Source organism: Entelurus aequoreus, linkage group LG05 (genome assembly GCF_033978785.1).
Source record: "Entelurus aequoreus isolate RoL-2023_Sb linkage group LG05, RoL_Eaeq_v1.1, whole genome shotgun sequence".
NCBI lineage: Eukaryota > Metazoa > Chordata > Actinopteri > Syngnathiformes > Syngnathidae > Entelurus > Entelurus aequoreus.
This window is the reverse complement of record NC_084735.1, coordinates 50,330,600-50,351,934: the sequence shown is the minus strand read 5'-3', so window position 1 is coordinate 50,351,934 and position 21,335 is coordinate 50,330,600. Positions and strand designations below refer to the sequence as shown.

Genomic DNA, 21,335 nt, shown 5'->3' with positions numbered 1-21,335 from the left:
CTTTTGCGGAGCTGTCGGGCAGGTGTTTCTTAAATGCCTCAAATGTCCGGCATTTTGAGTTAGGGTTGCGTATATTTTCAATGTACGTTCAGGGTTAAGAAGGTTAAAAACACAACAAATTGTGCGTGCAGCAGCATTCGTGAGGGAGGGGGAGAGACAGAGAGAGCGAGAGAGTTGTGATAAACGCGCATGCGTTGTCAGGCTCTGCTTTTTATCGATAGATTTAGCAGATTTAATTTTTTATCCTCTATAGCAGGGGTGTCAAAAGTGTGCATTTTTGTAACATTTTCCTTGTTTTATTTGGCAAGTTGAAAGAACATGGCGCCGGTATGCTGTTTTTTTTCCCAATAAAATACTGGAAAGGATAGAAATGTAGTTTGTCTCTTTGATCCAATTATTAATCGATTAATCGAAGTAATAATCGATTCTCAAATTAATCATTAGTTGCAGCTCTACAGCAATGTCTATAATATAAGTTTAGCTTGTGGTATGTTGTTAATGTCTCTCATATTCATGTTAACATCTAAACTAGCAAGCTGGAGCTAGTTGGTTCGTGAGTTAATCAAAGTGCAGTAATCAGTCACGTTTCTTTGATAATTTTGAATTTAAACAGTAATACTAACTGTGTGTGTGTGTGTGTGTGTGTGTGTGTGTGTGTGTGTGTGTGTGTGTGTGTGTGTGTGTGTGTGTGTGTGTGTGTGTGTGTGTGTGTGTGTGTGTGTGTGTGTGTGTGTGTGTGTGTGTGTGTGTGTGTGTGTGTGTGTGTGTGTGTGTGTGTGTGTGTGTGTGTGTTGGTAAATGCATGTATTTACATGCTTAACAAGGCATGTGATCAAGTACTATGATTTTGACAGAGACTCTAGAGCAGACCTGGGCATTCTGCGGCCCGCGGGCCGCATCCGCCCTTTGTGCGTCCCTGTCCGGCCCGCGTGAGGCCAATTATAAATTACAAAATAATTTAAAAAGTATCTATGTCGAGTGTGCAATACAACGGTGCTGCTTTTGTTTTGAAAATCGTTATTTGTATTACTTCCGTGTGGACGTATGCGTGTGCGTGATTGTGAGTGAATGTGAACAGCTGCAATCATTAATTAAAAATAAAGTTGAAAAAACATCTTGTCGTGCGCGCAATACAACTGTGCTGCTTTTATTTTGAAAAGTATTATTTATGGGCGTGTGTCCGTGTGTAACCTGCGAGTGAAGGTGCACATGCAGCGACAAGTGATGCACGGTTTACACCCGAGACGCTAAAAAGAGAAAAGTTGATGAAGAATGGCGTGTTTCCAACAAGACATGGACTGCCATGCAACGTCCCTCTAAGGTGCGTGCCTGCGCAATGCGCACTGCTCAAGCGTCTGCTGCGCGCTGCAAGTATATGCCGCGCACCAAATCAAATCCATCTGAATTCTAAACAAAATAAACATATTTATTCTATGTAATTTTGCAATGCAACTTTGAGTGACAGTGACAACAAGCGGCCCTAACAGTGTTCGTCAACACCGTTCAATTGAACACCGTTCAATTATTGTAACGTCTATCGAGATGCTTCGAGGCCAGGATTATATCGATCACTTTATTGAGCAAAACTGTTTATATTCGGCCATAACCACACCAAAAACATAAGTAAAACACTTCTATCTCGAAAACTAGTCATTTTCTGCCGTACAAACCAGGCCAAAACCAACTTGTCATCTGTCACCACACGCATAGCACTAAACCACTGGTGCGTTTATGGCCACACAAAAAGTCGGACAACTCAAACACCACACAAAGTTACATTATGACTCCTCAGTCATACGTGTGCTTATTTTACTGTCATTTATTATTAATGTTAATTTATTTATATTAGTCATGGAATGCTGTTACACACACTATGTTGAAGTATTACTATTATTATTAATTATTATTATTATTATTATTATTATTTATCTTACGGTATACATCAAAAATAATATTGAGCAAATTTAATTGAAATATTGTCGATGTGGCCCTCCAGCAGTGCTCGGGTTGCTCATGCGGCCCCCGGTAAAAATTAATTGCCACCCCTGCTCTAGAGCATGGGTGTCAAACTCTTCCGGGCTGCAATATACACTCCCCCGCTACCACCAACCCCCCCCCCCCCCCCCCCCCATTCCCGCCCACCTCAACTGATGCACGGAGGGGGGGGGGGGGTGGTTGGTGGTAGCGGGGAGTGTATATTGCAGCCCGAAGAGTTAGAGCTGCATGGATTCTGGGTATTTGTTTTGTTGTGTTTATGTTGTGTTACGGTGCGGAGGTGCTCCGAAATGTGTTTGTCATTCTTGTTTGGTGTGGATTCACAGTGTGGCGCATATTTCTAACAGTGTTAAAGTTATTTATACGGGCACCGTCAGTGTAACCTGTATCGCTGTTGGCCAAGTATGCATTGCATTCACGTGTGTGCGTGCTAAAGTCGCACATATCTTGTGATCGGGCCGGCACGTTGTTGGAATGGATGAAAAGCAGACGTGACAACGATAAACGCAGTGCCTTTAAAGCACGCCCCCAAGACTGTGGTCCGGGTGGACTACGAGGTATAATGGCTGATGAACAACTTCGTTCGATAATGAAAGATGCCTCAGCTCAAAGCCTGAGCCCCGACATTAATGAACTAGCATCCAAGAAAAGGTGGCAGGTATCTGGCTTGGGCACATCAGATTAGATCAGTGTGTTGCAAACTGGTTTATTCATTGTTATTTTATTTTCTAATTTATTAGCCTGTGGAAAAAGTTAATGTTGATATTTACCTCAGAAGGCTGCAAATAGAAAAGAGGCATTACATTTTCATTTAAATTGTATTTGATATGCCATTGATATTTTTTAATTATTATTATTATTTGAAACTCGATTTTGCATGTCACTATAAATTTATACAAGCTTTGCTTGTTCAATATTCAATGCAAAACTTGTTTGGGTCCCTATTAAAAGGTTAATTTGTTAAATCTTGGCCCGCGGCTTTGTTCAGTTTAAAATGTTGGCCCACTCTGTATTTGAGGTTGATACCCCTGCTCTAGAGTCTTTTTCTATTGTTTCTTTATCTCAAGATCGATTTTTTGTTTTTGTTTTTTTTCTTTTCTTGTCTTTATTTGACATGTACAAAGTGAACGTGGAAAGGGTAGGCATTAGGGGTGTGGGAAAAAATTGATTCGAATTTGAATCGCGATTCTCACGTTGTGCGATTCAGAATCGATTCTCATTTAAAAAAAATCGATTTTATTTTATTTATTTATTTATTTTTAAACATTTTTTTAATTAATCAATCCAACAAAACAATACACAACAATACCATAACAATGCAATGCAATTCCAAAATGACCCAGCAACACTGGAGGAGACACAAACACGACACAGAACAAACCAAAAGTAGTGAAACAAAAATGAATATTATCAACAACAGTATCAATATTAGTTACAATTTCAACATTGCAGTGATTAAAAATCCCTCATTGACATTTATATATATATATATGTATATAAAAAAAAAAAGAACAGTAGTGGCTTACACTTGCATCGCATCTCATAAGCTTGACAACACACTGTGTCCAATATTTTCACAAAGATAAAATAACTCATATTTTTGGTTCATTTAATAGTTAAAACAAATTTACATTATTGCAATCAGTTGATAAAACATTGTCATTTACAATTATAAAAGCTTTTTACAAAAATCTACTACTCTGCTTGCATGTCAGCTGACTGGGGTAGATCCTGCTGAAATCCTATGTATTGAATGAATAGAGAATCGTTTTGAATCAGGAAAAAAAAATCGTTTTTTAATCGAGAATCGTGTTAAATTGAAAAAAAAAATCGATTTTGAATCGAATCCTGACCCCAATAATTGATATTGAATCGAATCGTGGGACACCCAAAGATTCACAGCCCTAGTAGGCATTATAAGCTTTTGGGAAATGTAAACCGATACTTTTATTTATTTATCTGCTATACACTTGAAGTGTACTGTTTACATGAACTAATGACCAAATTAAAAATAAAAATACAAAAAAAAGGGCAACCGTTCACGAGTAAGTTTTCGGCATTTTTGCTCTGCTTTCACTTGACTTTTTGCTACAAATACGCTTGTTTGCTCCCCAAGTGCTGAAGTCTGAAGCAACTGGACGTTACTTCATATACAACCCAGCAATTGTCCACAGGACACTTTCATTTGTAGAGTAGCACAAATAATCTTTAGCTAGAAAAATGCATTTAGAAAATGGTACTAATGTAAATATTATTTGCATAAGGATGTAACAATAAATGGCAATAATGATAACCACGGTTAATGTTACTGTTTTTAATTAAAATTATCGAAAAACGGTGATTGATAACTGCATTTTGATAAACTTATGGACTGATTGGCGCCAGCTCGCTAGCTTAAATTCCAACATGAATACAAGACAAGACTCATGAACAGAGTAGGACACCACAACGCCTGCTAGAGACCTTAGATAATAATAGCTTTCATTTGTTACACACTTTTATTTTAAAATAAATCTTAAAGTGCTACAGTACAAACCAATATTTAAAACAATAAAAGCTTAACCTTTAAAACAGATAAAATACTAAGACACAGTGAAGCATAAGAAAAGTTAAACATGCGAAATAGTGGGTTTTCTAACCGTTTGTCTATTAGTTATTACAAATAAAAATAACTAGGTCATAAGAGATTGTGTATTAGTACTTTTTGAGCATATTCTAATATACCTTGATAATGATGATAACCGTGATAATTATGGTCACAATAACCGTAATATTACATTTTCATATGGTTACATCCCTAATTTTTCAGTTAATTTTATCAAAATTTAACTTTTCAAGTTTTTGTTGACTTTGACCCCAAAGTTCTATTGATTCACCTTTGTATAGTTTATTTGAGATGTATGCCTATGTTCATATTAATCTTGTATTTTGAGAAAACATTTTTTTAAATGTGACTTTGTGTGATGAGCCAATCTTATGGGTTGTAATTTTTCTCCCCCCCAAACATAGTTCTGTGGTAATGATGCCCAATAAGCGCCAAGCCTTGGTGGAGTTTGAAGACTTAAATGGATCCAGCAATGCTGTTACATTTGCAGCTGAGAACCAGGTTTACATTGCAGGCCACCCTGCCTTCATCAATTATTCCACAAGCCAAAAGATCTCTCGCCCAGGAGACTCGGACGACACCCGGAGTGTGAACAATGTGTTGCTGCTCACAATCATAAATCCCATCTATCCCATCACAACGGTAATGTGAATATGTGTTATAAGAGTTGTGTGCATGTTCATATGCAGAGACAAATGACTTGGGTAATTTAATGCCAACTGCCAACTAACAGTTAAGCAACAAGCAGAAATTTTAACCCATAATGTGCTCATAATATTTGTCGAAGTCTTTGTCCTTACAGAGATGCAATATGAACAATCAATAATTTTAATGGTAGGTTTATTGTAATGAAATGAATATTTGATCCCCCTACTAACTAGGGTTATGTGCCCATGAATCACACAATTTAGTCATAATTTAGTACTCTCAAACTCAACTGATGTGGACAAAAGACGCATGTCACTGAATCATTCTACTCCATTCAAATCTCTCCATCAACACGGTCAAAACCAGAGAGCTCTCAAAGGACCTCATGGACAAGATTGTAGACCCACACAAGGTTGGTGAGAAAGAAGCCATTATTTGAAACTGGAAGAAGTATAAAGTAACTGTCAATTCCCCTAACTCCAAAGTTACCCCACTAAATGTCATTTAGTGGAGTAAATGTGAGGGACCAGCCCAAAAGAAAGGAAGATATGGTTATGGATGTCAAAATGTTTTGGACCACAGTCCATAACAGTCAGCAAGAACAGCATTAGTAACACAATTTACTGTAATAGATTGAGATCCTTCACTGCCGCAAGGTTCTCCTACTCAAGAAGTCTCTAGTTGAAGATTGACAATCAACACCTGATTTACTCACACACATCTTGGGAGAATTTGATGTGTGAGATCAGGGGCCGTACTTATCAAGCTTCTTAGAGTGCCATTTTACACTTAAGTCCTGAGAATTTGCGAAATTTAGTCCTACTCTCAAACTTAAGAATAAAAGCTTTTTATCAACGTTCTTAAGTCTAAGAATCACTCCTACTCTCCACGATATTTAAGAGACCTTCAGAGGTCTCTTAAGTGGTTAGGAGTTGCCAGCAGGGGATGGCATTGAGGCGAGAGAGACGTGCGCGAACATTCAGGGAGCGGAACGATGTTCTGGATTTGTTTGATGACGAGCAGCTGATCAAACGGTATCGTTTAGACAGAGCGGGTATTATTTTTGTCACAGATTTAATACTTTTCGATTCCATGTTGATTTCTGCATGTGGCTGCAGTGGGCTAGTATATATAGAGCCACCCACACCAGTTTCAAATTAGTTGCCTAATTAATGAATTGGAAAGAAAATATTATGACAGTAGAGTATACACACATACCGTGAGGTGAGTGACGTCAGTGAGTGTGTGGGCGACAGAAGAGAGGTAGCGGTAGCGTGAATGCCAGCGGGGACTAGTTTGTTTTGTATTATTTTGTAGTTTATTGTCAAAATATACACTCCCATTGTCCACTTAAATATTTCCAAGATATTTCTTTATTCTTAGACAACGGATTCCATTCCGTGATTGGTCATTTCTATGGACACAGAAATGACGTCACCTAAAATTCCATTTACGGCACATAGTAATGTCGTAATTCAGCTCTGAGTGTGACACTTAAGATTCAGTCCTACACTTTGCTGAAAGTGTGAGTAAGACGCTTGATAACTAACTTTTAAGTGCAGCTTTCAGCGAAGAATTTATTTACTCTTAAGTCAACTCTTAGCAGACTTCTTAGGAGTAATTCTGAGAAGCTTGATAAGTACGGCCCCAGAACAAGATTGAGCTCTTTGGCCTCAAATGTACTTGAGGTGTTTGGAGGCAGGGAAATGCTGAATATGAAATATTGTGCTGTGGGGTTGTTTCTCTGCAAAGAGTCCAGTAAGACAAAGAAGATAAGTGGAAGACGATGGAAGGAAGGGTACAGGAAAACTACATTGCATTGAGGTACTGATGAACATAGCCATGTATTGTATAATCTTGGGTGATAACCTCTTGGCCTGAACACTGAAAATGGGTTGTTAATAGGTCTTCGTTTCGAAATGACAGTGACTCAAAACATTACTGCCAACATTTAAGTGGCTCAAAACGAAGCACATTGAGATCCTGTAGAAACCCAGCCACTGTCTCACAGAAAATATTTGGGGTTTGGAGAGAATCTGTAAAGACAAGTGGACCAAAATACATCCTAATATTTGTGTCCAACCCTATGTCTATGCTTGACAACAAAGGTTTCTCCACCAAGTACTTAGTCATGTTTTGCTTATGAATCATATGCTTTTTTTCCACTTCATCAAATACAAATGAATTATAACCCCCCCCCTCCCCCTCTCTCCAACAGTCTAGTTATAAAAATCAGCAGATGATGAAATAATGTTTTTCCTCACTTCATACCAAATCTATTCTTCTCTACAGGATGTGTTATACACTGTATGTAACAACTGTGGTCCTGTACAAAGGATCGTCATCTTCAGAAAGAATGGTGTTCAGGCCATGGTCGAATATCCTTTTGTCATTTTTGTATGTCAGTTTTCTTTGACTCACTCCAGTTGGACTAATATTGTAATTGTTTTTATTCCTATATTGTGAGTCAATTGGTATATAGCAAATTTGTAGTACTTCCTGCAAGCCTTCACAAAATATATTTAACTGTGTCAGTCATCATTTAAATTGCTCCAAAATGTATGTTTACTCTTGACAGGCTTTAGACATACAGTGGTTCCTCGTTTTTTTTGTATGCCTCATTACTCCAAGGTTTCAGTTTCTGATGAAAATGTTTGGCAGAATTTTGCCCCGGTTTTTCATACACTACAGATGTAATGATATGAAAATTTCATATCACGGTTATCGTGATCAAAATTATCACGGTTATGATTATCGCGGTACTGTTAAATGTGCTCAAAAAATACTTACACACACATTGAAATATTTTGACCAAGTTATTTAGAAAAAATAACTAATACAAACTAAATATATATGAGTAAACATAAAACACTTAGAAGACCCACTATTTTGCATGTTGTGTTTCTTATGCTTTACCCAAAGTTTAGTCAGAGTATTTTGTCTGTTTTAATGGCTAAGCTGTACATTGTTTACAACATTTGTTTGTACTGTAGAACTTTAAGATGTATTTAAATCAAAAGTATGTAACAGATCAAATCTATTGATAATTGTTATTATTTCTGGCGGGTGTTGTGGCATGATTAAAAAAAAGCGAGAAAACACAAGAAATTCAAGTAATACATTTTGGAAAAGTACAAAAGTGGTGTTCGCATGGTTCCACCTTTTTCCTTCTCAGCTTATCGCTTTCTTTGCGAACACGAATCTTCAATAAATGTAAACTTGATGGTAAATATTCATTTATCGATCTAAATCGTAATGTTTATGTATTTCACTTTATTTTCTGCATGTAAAACTGTAATCATTAACTAACTGTAACTGTTTGTGATTTATTGGATATACATTATTTCTTAAGAGAAAAATAGTTTTGGTTTTTAGACGATTTACTCCTAGTCTACCCTTTTTGGAAGAAATTATTAATGAAAACCGAGTTACCACTGTACTCAATTAATTGGTTATACACTAAAGGTATCAGCAATGATGTTCATAATATTAGATGTGCTCAAACTCTCCTTAACATATCGTTGCCACATTTGACTCCATCCAAAGTGCCCAGAGGGCTAAAGCCTCGCTAAATGGGGCAGACATCTACTCCGGTTGCTGCACGCTGAAGATAGAATATGCCAAGGTAAATGTATGGTGGCTCAAATCAACATTTGTGCCTGTTAAAGGGGACCTGCACTTTTTTGGAACTTTGCCCATCATTCACAACCCTTTTGTAAGAGAAGCACACATGTTTTTCTTTTTTATGCATTGTAAATATTAAATAAATGCAATCAAAGGTCCGCTTAACATGGAGCCTACGGGAGTCACTCTATTCTGTCAACAAAGCCCTTAAAAAACATCTAAACACCTCCATTAAGGTTTTATATACAGGCTGTAAGAACATATGTAATGTAGTAATGGGCATATTTATAATAACATTTGATATTTATGTATTTTGCTCAATTTAAGCATACGCGCCGCATTAATAAAAAAAAAACGCCTCACATTTGCTTCCCCCTTCAGCAGTGATTACTGCTCACTGCAGACTTCATGAGAGCCAACAGACATAATAAAACATGATTTACTGTACAAGGTCTGCTGTCATTTGGATGCCAACTGATAGAATCTTGTTATTGTCCTGTTTAGATGATGAATGACTCATAATCCTCCCGAAGAAAAAGGGGATGGAACCAAGCGTCTTTTCGTGTCGTTCTCGCCATATCCGGGTATAAATTGGCTGTCAAAGTGTACCAACTTGTCAAATTACATTTTCATCCTTCTATCATCCATCTACTATCAATGTGAAAGGCATGATTCATGATCTACAATGAACCATTGGCTGCGTTGTAAGCAGACTTATTTACATTTGTTTGAGTTAGAATGCAAAAAAACAACTGTCGTGTCTTTCATATTCATTGTGAACGATAGGCAAAATTCCCCCCAAAAAGTGCAGTTCCCTTTAAAATGATACTTAATGTTGAGGAATGATTTTTAATTTGATTTTTTTGACAAAAATCCACAGCCATCTCGCCTAAATGTCTTCAAGAATGACCAGGGCACATGGGACTACACAAACCCCGGTCTGAGTGGCCAAGGTACTGCACTCCCTAACCCTTCTTTCCCCTTTCCTACTTCTTTTCTATTTCTCATGCACTGTATTGGGTGTTAGGGCTCTACACTGCAGGGATATTGCCTTTGAGCTCATTTACGATTCCTCTGTCCACCCACCATGTTCATTAACCTTAGTGTTCCAAGGCAATATTCCTGCAATGCAGTCACCGTTTCAATGTATTTTCTTGCTACACTGCAGTCACAAAGTAAGGACATGAGGAGAAACCTCATGGGCAGCCAGTACTTTATTGTATGCATGAGTATAGCTCAAAGCACTGTAGTCCACCCAGTAAGTGCCCTAAACAAGTGCATCGTTCACCACATAGGTCCTTCCACAGCATGAGACAGCTGCACAACCTCACACCCCTGCCTTGTCTAGTCCAGTAAATACTTTCGCAAACATTTTGGAGATTTTGTTATGGCAATTTTTTTTTTGATTCAGCAACTTGACTTATAATTTCACAAGTCAACTCTCAATTTAAAGGTCCCAACGAAACAGTTTGGCATCTAATTGGTTTGTATCCTTTCTAACAATTCACTTTATTTAGCATTCACTTAATATTAGCGAGCTATGTTGCTGGTTGCTGTCCACATATACAGTCGATCCGCTTATGTTGACAGTGCCTGCTTAAGCCGACATTGACGTATATGGTCAACATAAACATTTTAATCTAAACTGGTATTTTTTGTGAAATGTGTTGTAGAATTGTTAACTTCAAGATCACTAAGCAGCAATGTTGACAACCTGTCTTTGTCAAGTTCAATTGTAATTGACAATTTCATATTTCGAAAAGTATTGGCAAGCCATGTTAGCTGCGGTCCACATATAGCAGGCATGTGATTTTTCCGTCTATAGTCGGAAATCTGTCTTTATCGCTGTGAAAATATAAAAAATTGTTTTCCGTTTTTCTTAGTTTTTTCCGACCTGCAATGTGTGTTCAAATCTTGATCCGTCTCTTTGCCATACCTGCCAACAAATACGTTTTTTGATCATCCAGTGGTAAAAACTACGATTTTCCATTAAAAATGATTATCTTAAAAATCTAAGCTATGGAGCGTAGCAACTCCACGGGCGGGGGACAAACTATACGGGAAACATCAATGATGATTGGTTGGTTTACGTATAAGAAAATCCATTATTGGGTTGTTGGTTTACTATAATGAGTCATGATTGGTTAAGATTAGGGCAACACATTACGAACGGGCCAATCAGAGGCGAGATAGGGTGGACAGACGCGCACAACCCAAATGACGACGAGAGTCGGAGAAGAGGGAATATTCAAGCGGGCGATTTATATATTAAAAAAACTAGTGGAAGATGGCAGAGTGATTCTCTTCCTTGGATGTATCATTTAGCGATGTAGACAACATCCAGGACACCAACAATACGTCTACTTGACCACAATTGGAAAAATGTATGCGTTTGGATAAAACAATGGCCAGCACATTCATTTTAGTTGTTTACCATGTAAGTCCAAATCAAAACTGCTCTCGACACGGAAGACGTGGAATACACATTTAAGAACACACATGATTGTGGCAGACATGTGATGCCTTTTGTTACAGTATAGCCCAGGGGTCGGCAACCCGCGGCTCCGGAGCCGCATGCGGCTCTTTGACCACTCTGATGCGGCTCAGCTGCATACTTGCCGACCCCTCCGATTTTCCCAGGAGACTTATGGATCTCAGTGCCTCTCCTAGATAACTCCCAGGGCAAATATAATCCTATTTTCACTCTAATTACTAAATTAAGGGCATGCCCTAATTGCACTGCAGTAACTGTCCTCTATAGCATTTACAAACAGCGTGCCAGCCCGGCCACCTGTTATATGTAGCTTTTACTTGCGCACGTAGGAGACAGCAAAGCATACTTACTCATCAGCCACACAGCTTACACTGACGGTAGCCGTATAAAACAACTTTAACATTGTTACGTTACAAATATGCGCCACCCCCCCCCCCCCCTCCGTGCGTCGGTTGAGCGGAAGAGTTAGTGCTGCATGGGATTCTGGGTATTTGTTGTGTTGTGTTTATGTTGTGTTACAGTGCAGATGTTCTCCGGAAATGTGTTTGTCATTCTTTTTTGGTGTGGGTTCAAAGTGTGGTGCATATTTGTAACGTAACAGTGTTAAAGTTGTTTTATACGGTACGGCTACCGCCAATGTAAGCTGTGTGGCTGCTGACCTAGTACGCCTTGCTGTCACTTACGTGAGCAAGCTGAAGCTGCATTCTGCATGTGGTCGGGCAGGTACACTGCTTGGGCATGCTGTAGATGGCGCCAAAAGCAGTGCCATCACGCCCTGCTATTCGGGAGTCTCCCGGAAATAATGAGAGGGTGGGCAAGTATGACGCTATCAAGCGCCATTCATTTAAATCTCGCGGGCCGCACTAAGATCAAATTTCCATATTAAAGTGCGTGCCAGTGCGTGTGTCTGAGACTCCTGGTTAACATAGCACAAAGCAATTTAAGCTTTAAATGCGGTGTTTTTCATTTTAAATTAATTTTTTTTTTTTGTGGCTCCCATTATTTTCTTTAATTTGTGAAACTTGCCAAAATGGCTCTTTGAGTGGTAAAGGTTGCCAACCCCTGGTATAGCCTGTCTAAATGCTACATTTCATTCTCATTGGTGTTTTAGAACAACACAGTAGCTGACATTTTGTTCATTATTTCTACTGTTTGTATTTTGACATTGAATAGTTGAATCAGTTTTAAACAAACATGACCGCAATATATTTATTTCATGCTATAAATAACAAATGGCTATTCAGATAAAGGAAGTTGGCTAATAGAATAAACATTGTTTGTACTCTTTATGATGTTTGCATTTGGAGAGGAAGAGGGAGTCGAAGAGAGAGAAATTGGCTATCAAATCCAAGGCAGAATGCAAGCTGTTCAAAAATTTGCCAGAAATTTTAAGAACTGTAAATGTTGTCATTTCTTTTTTATCTATATTTCGGGGAAACAATTTGAAGTAATACACAACTACAATAGCGCATAGACATGACAAAATGCTGGTGTGTCACACATCTTTTCATTTTAGAGGTTTATTGCTATTCTCATTTTATTTGTGCTGCCTTATTAAGGTGAGGAACTCCTTGTGTCCTCACTGTGAGAACCCATACAGGCTTACCTCATTTTCGAAGCAGACACAACAACTTCTACCTACAGCAACAGTACAAGAGCACCCAAAGCCATAATTCATGCAAATCTACACTTCAGGATACATTGGACACAATGGGACATCAAAACACTGGAACACAACCTCAACTCAGTACTTCATCATAGCAAGTCCATCGTCACAACTTTCTCCACTACAAGGGACTGACATTGGGATGCATATTATTTTTGGTGATGGACGAACACCTTCATTTTGAAGGACAGAAATACTAAAAGGCCACGCAAACATCTCCTATAACCAACACCAACCGATCTTGACAGATTGATAAGCATCCACCACCACCAGTTTACCAGTACAGCACATCTCATCTCCAGATCCTTGAGGAGCAGCCATTTTTGACACAGCACATTGACGGTCTGGGCGGGTTGGCCGCACCTACTAGCCGTTGGGGCCCTCAAGATATGTCTCTATAACACAGCCACAGAGAGCCACAAAGGAGTTTTCAGGTACTCCGCTGACCAGGGAACAGATGACACCACATACTCTGGCAGATAACTAAAATAAGAGGCCCTTCTCTTGTTGAGACATTAATACTGCACGACTCCACCTTCCTGTGCCGAACACATGACACTACGAGCTGAACATCCATGGCTGCACACAGTGGGGAACAGCACATCATCATGCAAATATACCAGGCGACTTACTGTCTGTCAAGCGCTAGTCTTTTTTCCTGCAAGTGACCATCCGCTAGTAAACAAAGCGCCCATTTCTACACAAGAAGAAATAACCCACGGGGGGGCCAGGAAGACACAAGTGTCAAACATTCAACAAGCATACAAGCACAGATGCAAACAGATTACAGATTGCTTCCAAAGCTCTACATTTTTGGACTGGTGTTCTGTTTTCCCCCTCTATCTTCCCACTGTTTCCCTTCTATCTGTGCTGTTCTGTAGTTTTTCATTGTTTCATTTTCCTTTTTGTCCACTGGCCCACAGTGATACCTTTTACCACCTCCTGTGTGATGCAGGTTTCGCTCAGTGTGTCTGTGGAAAGACAGCCCACTCTCAAATGATGCAATTATCCTGCTTTGTGGTCAGAGCACGGTAAGCTTGGAACTGCTTGTCATAGCAACTTTTGGGGGGAAAACGGAATTGCAGCAAGCAAGAAACCAGCATGGACGCGTGGCTGTACTTATCTCTCTGGTGGTGGGGATGCAAGGAAGGAAGGAAGGAAAGAAAAAAAAATAATGAAGAGGGAGACTTGAGTTGAGGCTGGAGTCAAAGGTTGGAGGATAGCATCCTTGGTGAAGACTGCCCCCTACCTGCCAACTGTATGCAATGCTTCATGTACGGTGCTGTAAGTATTACTGAGAGAAAAACTCATTTATTGATAAAAAAAAAATGACTTATTTGTTTGTTGACCAAAATCACTGTTCCTGTTGTCTTTTAGTTTACTCTTAATATGCTGTACTAATTAGCTAATAGCAATAGTGGCAGGGAAGGTTTGTACTAATGAGATGAGGTTACAAAAAAAAAATCTGCCTATAACGTCTATTGATTACCCTCTACTTATGTATCCAGGAGTATGAAGTTGTAATGCACTATCAACCATGTTATCTTCTATCGGCTATATCAAGTTCTGAAAAGTGTTACAAAATTGAAAAAAATGTGTTTTGACACTTATATTTTTTTTCGTGCTTATTTCAGCAACTGTTTGTTTTCTCAAGTGACACAAAGTTTGCCTTGACTGCAGTCATGATAGAAAAAATAATTTAAGTAAAATTAGTGCGAATTTATTTAGGTAATGAGAGATATGTTTGCATTTATGTGTAAATAAAATGTATGGTCTAGTTAGGGATGGATACAGAATGTTGTACTTTTATAGGTACCAACAGAATTCTGTCGGTACTACCGTGTACCGATTCACATAAAATCAAACAGTATCACATTTTGATACCTTTTGTTGCACATGTCGTCACTTTGGGTCGCAAACTTGGCACCGGCTCAAGCATTTGAAGGTTTAACAGGCGTATTTATAGCGCAGTCAATTTCCCATGCAAACTACGCAAGCATGTCTGATAGAAAGCATAAACAGTCAGGCTCTACTTTTCAAAATGTACTAGCTTGATGCTAATTCACATTTTATATGCTGATTAGCATTAGTGAATATACATGGCAATTTTAACATCTCTAAATTTGGTAATGAAAACAACTAAGATATACTTTACATACAATCAAATAGTATGTGATAAGTACAGTAGTTACAGTATAAACAATTTGTAGGGTTCAACAAAAGACAAGAGTGGCACATTCAACTTAAATGGCAAAGACTACTTCCTGACTGCTGCAACACACCAAGGACAAACTGATGAGTACATACAGTATAACTAAGATTTGCGAACCTCATTGGTTCTTGAACAGGGTTTGTAAATCGAAAAGTTTGTATAGTGAAGGTAATTTCTCACTATGAAACAATGTAAACATGAATAACAGGTTCCAGCCTCGACAATATTTTAGTAAAGGTTTGTACACGATATAAAGTATTGTATATCAAACAAACATAACAAAGGAGTGATATATCAACTTCCTCTTTATTAATAAACCATAACAACAATGAGAAACTTCTGTCCTGTATGCGCTGCTAGACCAGCACGTGCACACTCGGGTTGTCACGTTACCAATATTTTGGTACCTGTACCAAAATGTATTTTGATACTTTTCAAAATAAAGGGTACCACAAATAAATGTAATTGGCTTTATTTGAACAGACAATCTTAGGATACATTAAACATGTTTATCAAATAACAATTTCGGCATTAAATAGGATAATAAACACACTAGAAAAATAATTTTTTTAGTAGTAAATAAACAAACAAAGGCTCCTAATTTGGCTGCTGACATATGCAGTAACATATTGTCATTTTCCATTCTATTTTGTCAAAATTATGTGGGACAAGTGGTAAAAAAAATTTTATTCATCTACTTGTTCATTTACTGTTAATATGTGCTTACTTTCTGTTTTAACATGTTCTATCTACACTTCTGTTAAAATGTATAAAGCATTTATTCTTCTGTTGTTTGATACTTTGCATTGGTTTTGGGAGATACTCCAGATTTTTGTATCAATCCAATACGAAGTTATAGGGTAATTTCTTAGTCATTTAAGTTTTCCTGTGACCAGGCACGTAGTTCCTGACTTTATAAACTATAAAAAAAAGTCTAAAGATTTTGTGATAGCAAAATATCAATGTAGTCATTGTAGTATCGACTATATACGGCTCTTGTACTTGGTATCGTCGTCGATATGTGTATAGATCCACCCATGGCATTTGTTTACATTCAGGAGCGCTAGCTTGCTGTTACCGGTGAGCTAATGTATCCTCCTACAGTGTAGTGAAGCATGTTAAGCTATTCCTCATCCTGTCTGGATGGCACTCGTAACAAACAAAGTTTATTTGTTGCAATGGAGGCAAAGATTGGTGATTTAGAACTAGCTAAAACACTGCCGACTGCAGATGGACGTTAGCCACTAGCACACTGTTATAAAGCGTGTTCTTAACCTTTTTTACCTCGGGGCCCAACTATTCCACTACAGAGGAACATGGGGCTCACTAGTAATCTTACTTTTGATTTTATTCATATTCAATAATTATAGCTAACTTACTTACAGTTTACAACCTTGTCAAATGATAGGAAACCAAGAGATTATATCATTTATACACTTTAGGATTAGGTCAAGCGGATTAGAAAAATACGTACTACCGGTAACCAAATATACTGTACTAGAAAGGAATCATAAATAACCGAAGAAAACTACATTTACTTACAATTATTTATAGTAGTGCTAAAATAAATACACTAAATTAATGGTAAACCTGTTTCTTAACTAACCTGCCAATAAAGTTACATTGCAAATAAAAATACTTTAGCTTCAGACTTCTTCTGTTTGTTTGATATTGTCATTACTGCCACAGGTGGTGGAAAAGTGTGTACAACTGAGTACCACTGCAGCCCATACGGACCACGGCTGAGAAACCAATATATTTTTGGCGGCCCAACAATAGGCCCAATGGTTAAAAAACACTGTTTTAAGGCGCCTCTTGAAGAGCTGCGCTTAAGAGTTTATAGGTTCAGCTTTATCGTTAGTTTTGAAGCCAAAATGCGTCCATTCTCCCTCGTTTGTCTCCACATTGTCTGTTTGTAAGTACTCCGTACGTGTGCGTTGCCGAACATGCGCCTCTGCCCGTTTTACCAGCAATGTCACGACGTGACGACGGTGTGCTGTCATGTCCGGGGGAAAAGGACCTGTAGTTTTTAGAAGCAGTAAATTACCGTTTTTAATTCATTAGTACGACTGTACTTTATTAGTTCCGGTGTACCATACAACCCTAGCGCACACACAGAAGTCCCTTTGGTGCCCTCACAAGCGATCAGAAATCACAAACATCTTGGTAGAGGCACTGCTGAACAAGAAGTAGTGTTCTCCTCTGATGTGATATGTTTGCTTTGGCATATTTTTCCTGAAAAGTCATATCTCATTCTAATTAAAACTTGCTGAGGGGAAAAACCTGCTTCATCGATTCTTCTACACTTGCGAGCGCCAATAATGTACTCCTCACAAATAGTCTTTTCTTAACTCCATAGCGATTCCCTCCTTCCTTGCACGCTGGTCTGTTGTCTTTTTGGGACTCATATTGAGTTAGCAAAATGAACAAAATTTGTCAAAAAGTGAAAAAACACAAAAGGCACAAATTCTGAAGCGCTGAGAAGTGACTAGTTGTGTACTGTACTGCGCAGCTAGTGACGTGGACGGCTCCACCTTTACAAAGATACTGCTCCCTATGGTACAAAATGGCTGCAGGCGGGACAAAACGAATGATTGAATAAAGAGTTTGTGCACAGAGACATGGTTTGCACATGAAGGCATATTTCGCTCGATCTAAAAGTTTGTTGAACGAAAAGTTTGCAAATAGAGGAGTTCGTAAATTGTGGTTCCAATCTACTTGCAAATGACTCAGAAGTGTAAGAAAACAAGACAGTTATATCAGGGTTAAATACTAATTTTTATTTGTATATAATTATATATTATTCAATATTAGATAGATAGATAGATAGATAGATAGATAGTACTTTATTGATTCCTTCAGGAGATTAAACCAATTAACATTTATGCCCACATGAACACACACAAAAGTAAGCAAAATTGGTACTGTTGAGTACCTGTATCATTTCCCAGGTAATGGGAATTGGTACTGACACATCCCTGGGGGTAATTACATCTTTATTTACAAACCCTGTTTCCATATGAGTTGGAAAATTGTGTTAGATGTAAATAAACAGAATACAATGATTTGCAAATCATTTTCAACCCATATTCAGTTGAATATGCTACAAAGACAACATATTTGATGTTCAAACTGATAAACTTTTTTTTTTTGCAAATCATTAACTTTAGAATTTGATGCCAGCAACATGTGACAATGAAGTTGGGAAAGGTGGCCATAAATACTGATAAAGTTGAGGAATGCTCATCAAACACTTATTTGGAACATCCCACAGGTGAGCAGGCAAATTGAGAACAGGTGGGTGCCATGATTGGGTATAAAAGTAGATTCCATGAAATGCTCAGTCATTCACAAACAAGGATGGGGCGAGGGTCACCACTTTGTCAACAAATGTGTGAGCAAATTGTTGAACGGTTTAAGAAAAACCTTTCTCAACCAGCTATTGCAAGGAATTTAGGGATTTCACCCCATCTACGGTCCGTAATATCATCAAAGGGTTCAGAGAATCTGAAGAAATCACTGCACATAAGCAGCTAAGCCTGTGACTTTCAATCCCTCGGGCTGTACTGCATCAACAAACGACATCAGTGTGTAAAGGATATCACCACATGGGCTCAGGAACACTTCAGAAACCCACTGGCAGTAACTACAGTTGGTCGCTACATCTGTAAGTGCAAGTTAAAACTCTCCTATGCAAGGCGAAAACCGTTTATCAACAACACCCAGAAACGCCGTCGGCTTCGCTGGGCCGGAGCTCATCTAAGATGGACTGATACAAAGTGGAAAAGTGTTCTGTGGTCTGACGAGTCCACATTTCAAATTGTTTTTGGAAACTGTGGACGTCGTGTCCTCCGGACTAAAGAGGAAAAGAACCATCCGGATTGTTCTAGGCGCAAAGTTGAAAAGCCAGCATCTGTGATGGTATGGGGGTGTATTAGTGCCCGAGACATGGGTAACTTACACATCTGTGAAGGTGCCATAAATGCTGAAAGGTACATACAGGTTTTGGAGCAACATATATTGCCATCCAAGCAACATTACCATGGACCCTGCTTATTTCAGCAAGGCAATGCCAAGCCACGTGTTACATCAACGTGGCTTCATAGTAAAAGAGTGCGGGTACTAGACTGGCCTGCCTGTAGTCCAGACCTGTCTCCCATTGAAAATGTGTGGTGCATTATGAAGCCTAAAATACCACAACCGAGACCCACGGACTGTTGAGCAACTTAAGCTGTACATCAAGCAAGAATGGGAAAGAATTCCACCTGAGAAGCTTAAAAAATATGTCTCCTCAGTTCCCAATTGTTTACTGAGTGTTGTTAAAAGGAAAGGCCATGTAACACAGTGGTGAACATGCCCTTTCCCAACTACTTTGGCACGTGTTGCAGCCATGAAATTCTAAGTTAATTATTTGCAAAAAAAAAATTAAGTTTGAGTTTGAACATCAAATATCTTGTCTTTGTATTGCATTCAATTGAATATGGGTTAAAAAGGATTTGCAAATCATTGTATTCCGTTTATATTTACGGTACATCTAATACAATTTCCCAACTCATGGAAACGGGGTTTGTACATAATGGACTAATAATAGGTGATGCCGATAAATAAACCTACCGTAATTTCCGGACTATAAGCCGCACCTGACTATAAGCCGCACCAGCTAAATTTAGGGGAAAATACAGATTGCTCCATATATAAGCCGCACCTGACTATAAGCCGCAGGGTTTTGATGTGTAATTACCGTAGTATATAGGGGTTCCTGCTACCACGGAGGGGATTGTCGGGACAGAGATGACTGTTTAGGAACGCAAAGCGTCCCATTTATTAACAATAAATCTTTCAATCATTCAATCAAACTTTCACATCTTTGACATGGCGAACAGCATTCGTGCAGAGTACAAATAATACAACGGTGCAAAGTAATACAAAGTGCTCGCCTGTACGTTATCAAAATAACCAGCCTACCGGTATATGAAAAGTCAGTCTTTAATCATTGTGTCATCGTCTTCCTCCCGCGTACTAAAACCACCGAAATCCTCTTCGTCGGTGTCAGAGAAGAACAGGCCGTAAATAAGCCGCACCCTTGTATAAGCCGCAGGGACCAGAACGAGGGGAAAAAGTAGCGGCTTATAGTCCGGAAATTACGGTATATAATGGTTGAATAGACGTTGTATTATGTTCATGAATGTGTACTTTTAGTGTCTGTACTGTATTTTTGTTTTGTGTTTTGGCTTCTCGACTAATGAATTACTGGTACATTCCATGAATTCATTTTGCAGTCCAATGTTGCTTACCATATATTGTTCCCAGCTGCAGAGGTGGTAATGGCACATTGCCAAATGTATGTTTTCTGCTTCAACTTTGGATTTGATGATTATATATGTGTACTTACACAGATGCTGATGGCGAAGGCAATTGGAACAATTCACAAGGTGTGTTTGTAAAGCCATGACCGTATAGAAGAAATCTCCATTATGTCGTGAACTTGATGATAAAGTAGTAACTTTGGTCGTTTTAATTTGAAAGTGCAAGGTGCTCCTGCTGCATGCAAACCACTTTTCCCCCGTAGCATAAGGAATCTCCAAATGCATGATGGTTTTTGTGAAGAAATCTAATGAATATCATTGCTTGTAGATCCAAATGCCAATTCCAACAAACGCCAGAGGCAGCCTGCTCTTCTTGGAGACCACCCACCTGACTTTGGTATATATTCTTTAAATAATTCCAACCTCACACACAGTGCATCCACAAAGTATTCACAGTGCTTCACTTTTTCACATTTTATGTTGCAACCTCATTCCTAAATAAAAATCATCCCAAAGTTTGACACATATTTGCTTTTTTTTGATCACACAATAAGTATTCACAGCCTTTGCTCAATACTTTGTTGATGCACATTCCGTAATATTTTTCAATATGATGCCACAGGCTTGGCACACCTATCATTGGGCACTGGTGGTTCTGAACTTTTTCCATTTACTGATAATGGAGGCCACTCTGCTCTTTGGGACCTTCAAAGTAGCAGAATTGTTTACTGTACCCTTTCCCAATATTTGTGCCTGAAAACACAAATCTTGATTAAATAAATCTT

General features: G+C 38.5%; 1 protein-coding gene across 1 annotated transcript in view; it reads left to right on the top strand.

The window, feature by feature from the left end:
- hnrnpl (heterogeneous nuclear ribonucleoprotein L) overlaps positions 1-21,335 on the top strand; it is a 37,602-nt gene that overhangs the window by 8,977 nt on the left and 7,290 nt on the right. Inside the window, exons 3-8 of the mRNA XM_062048310.1 lie at positions 5,005-5,242; positions 7,541-7,628; positions 8,779-8,873; positions 9,753-9,825; positions 20,641-20,676; positions 20,879-20,947. Coding sequence (XP_061904294.1) covers positions 5,005-5,242; positions 7,541-7,628; positions 8,779-8,873; positions 9,753-9,825; positions 20,641-20,676; positions 20,879-20,947 — 599 coding nt within the window. The remainder of the gene's footprint in view (positions 1-5,004; positions 5,243-7,540; positions 7,629-8,778; positions 8,874-9,752; positions 9,826-20,640; positions 20,677-20,878; positions 20,948-21,335) is intronic.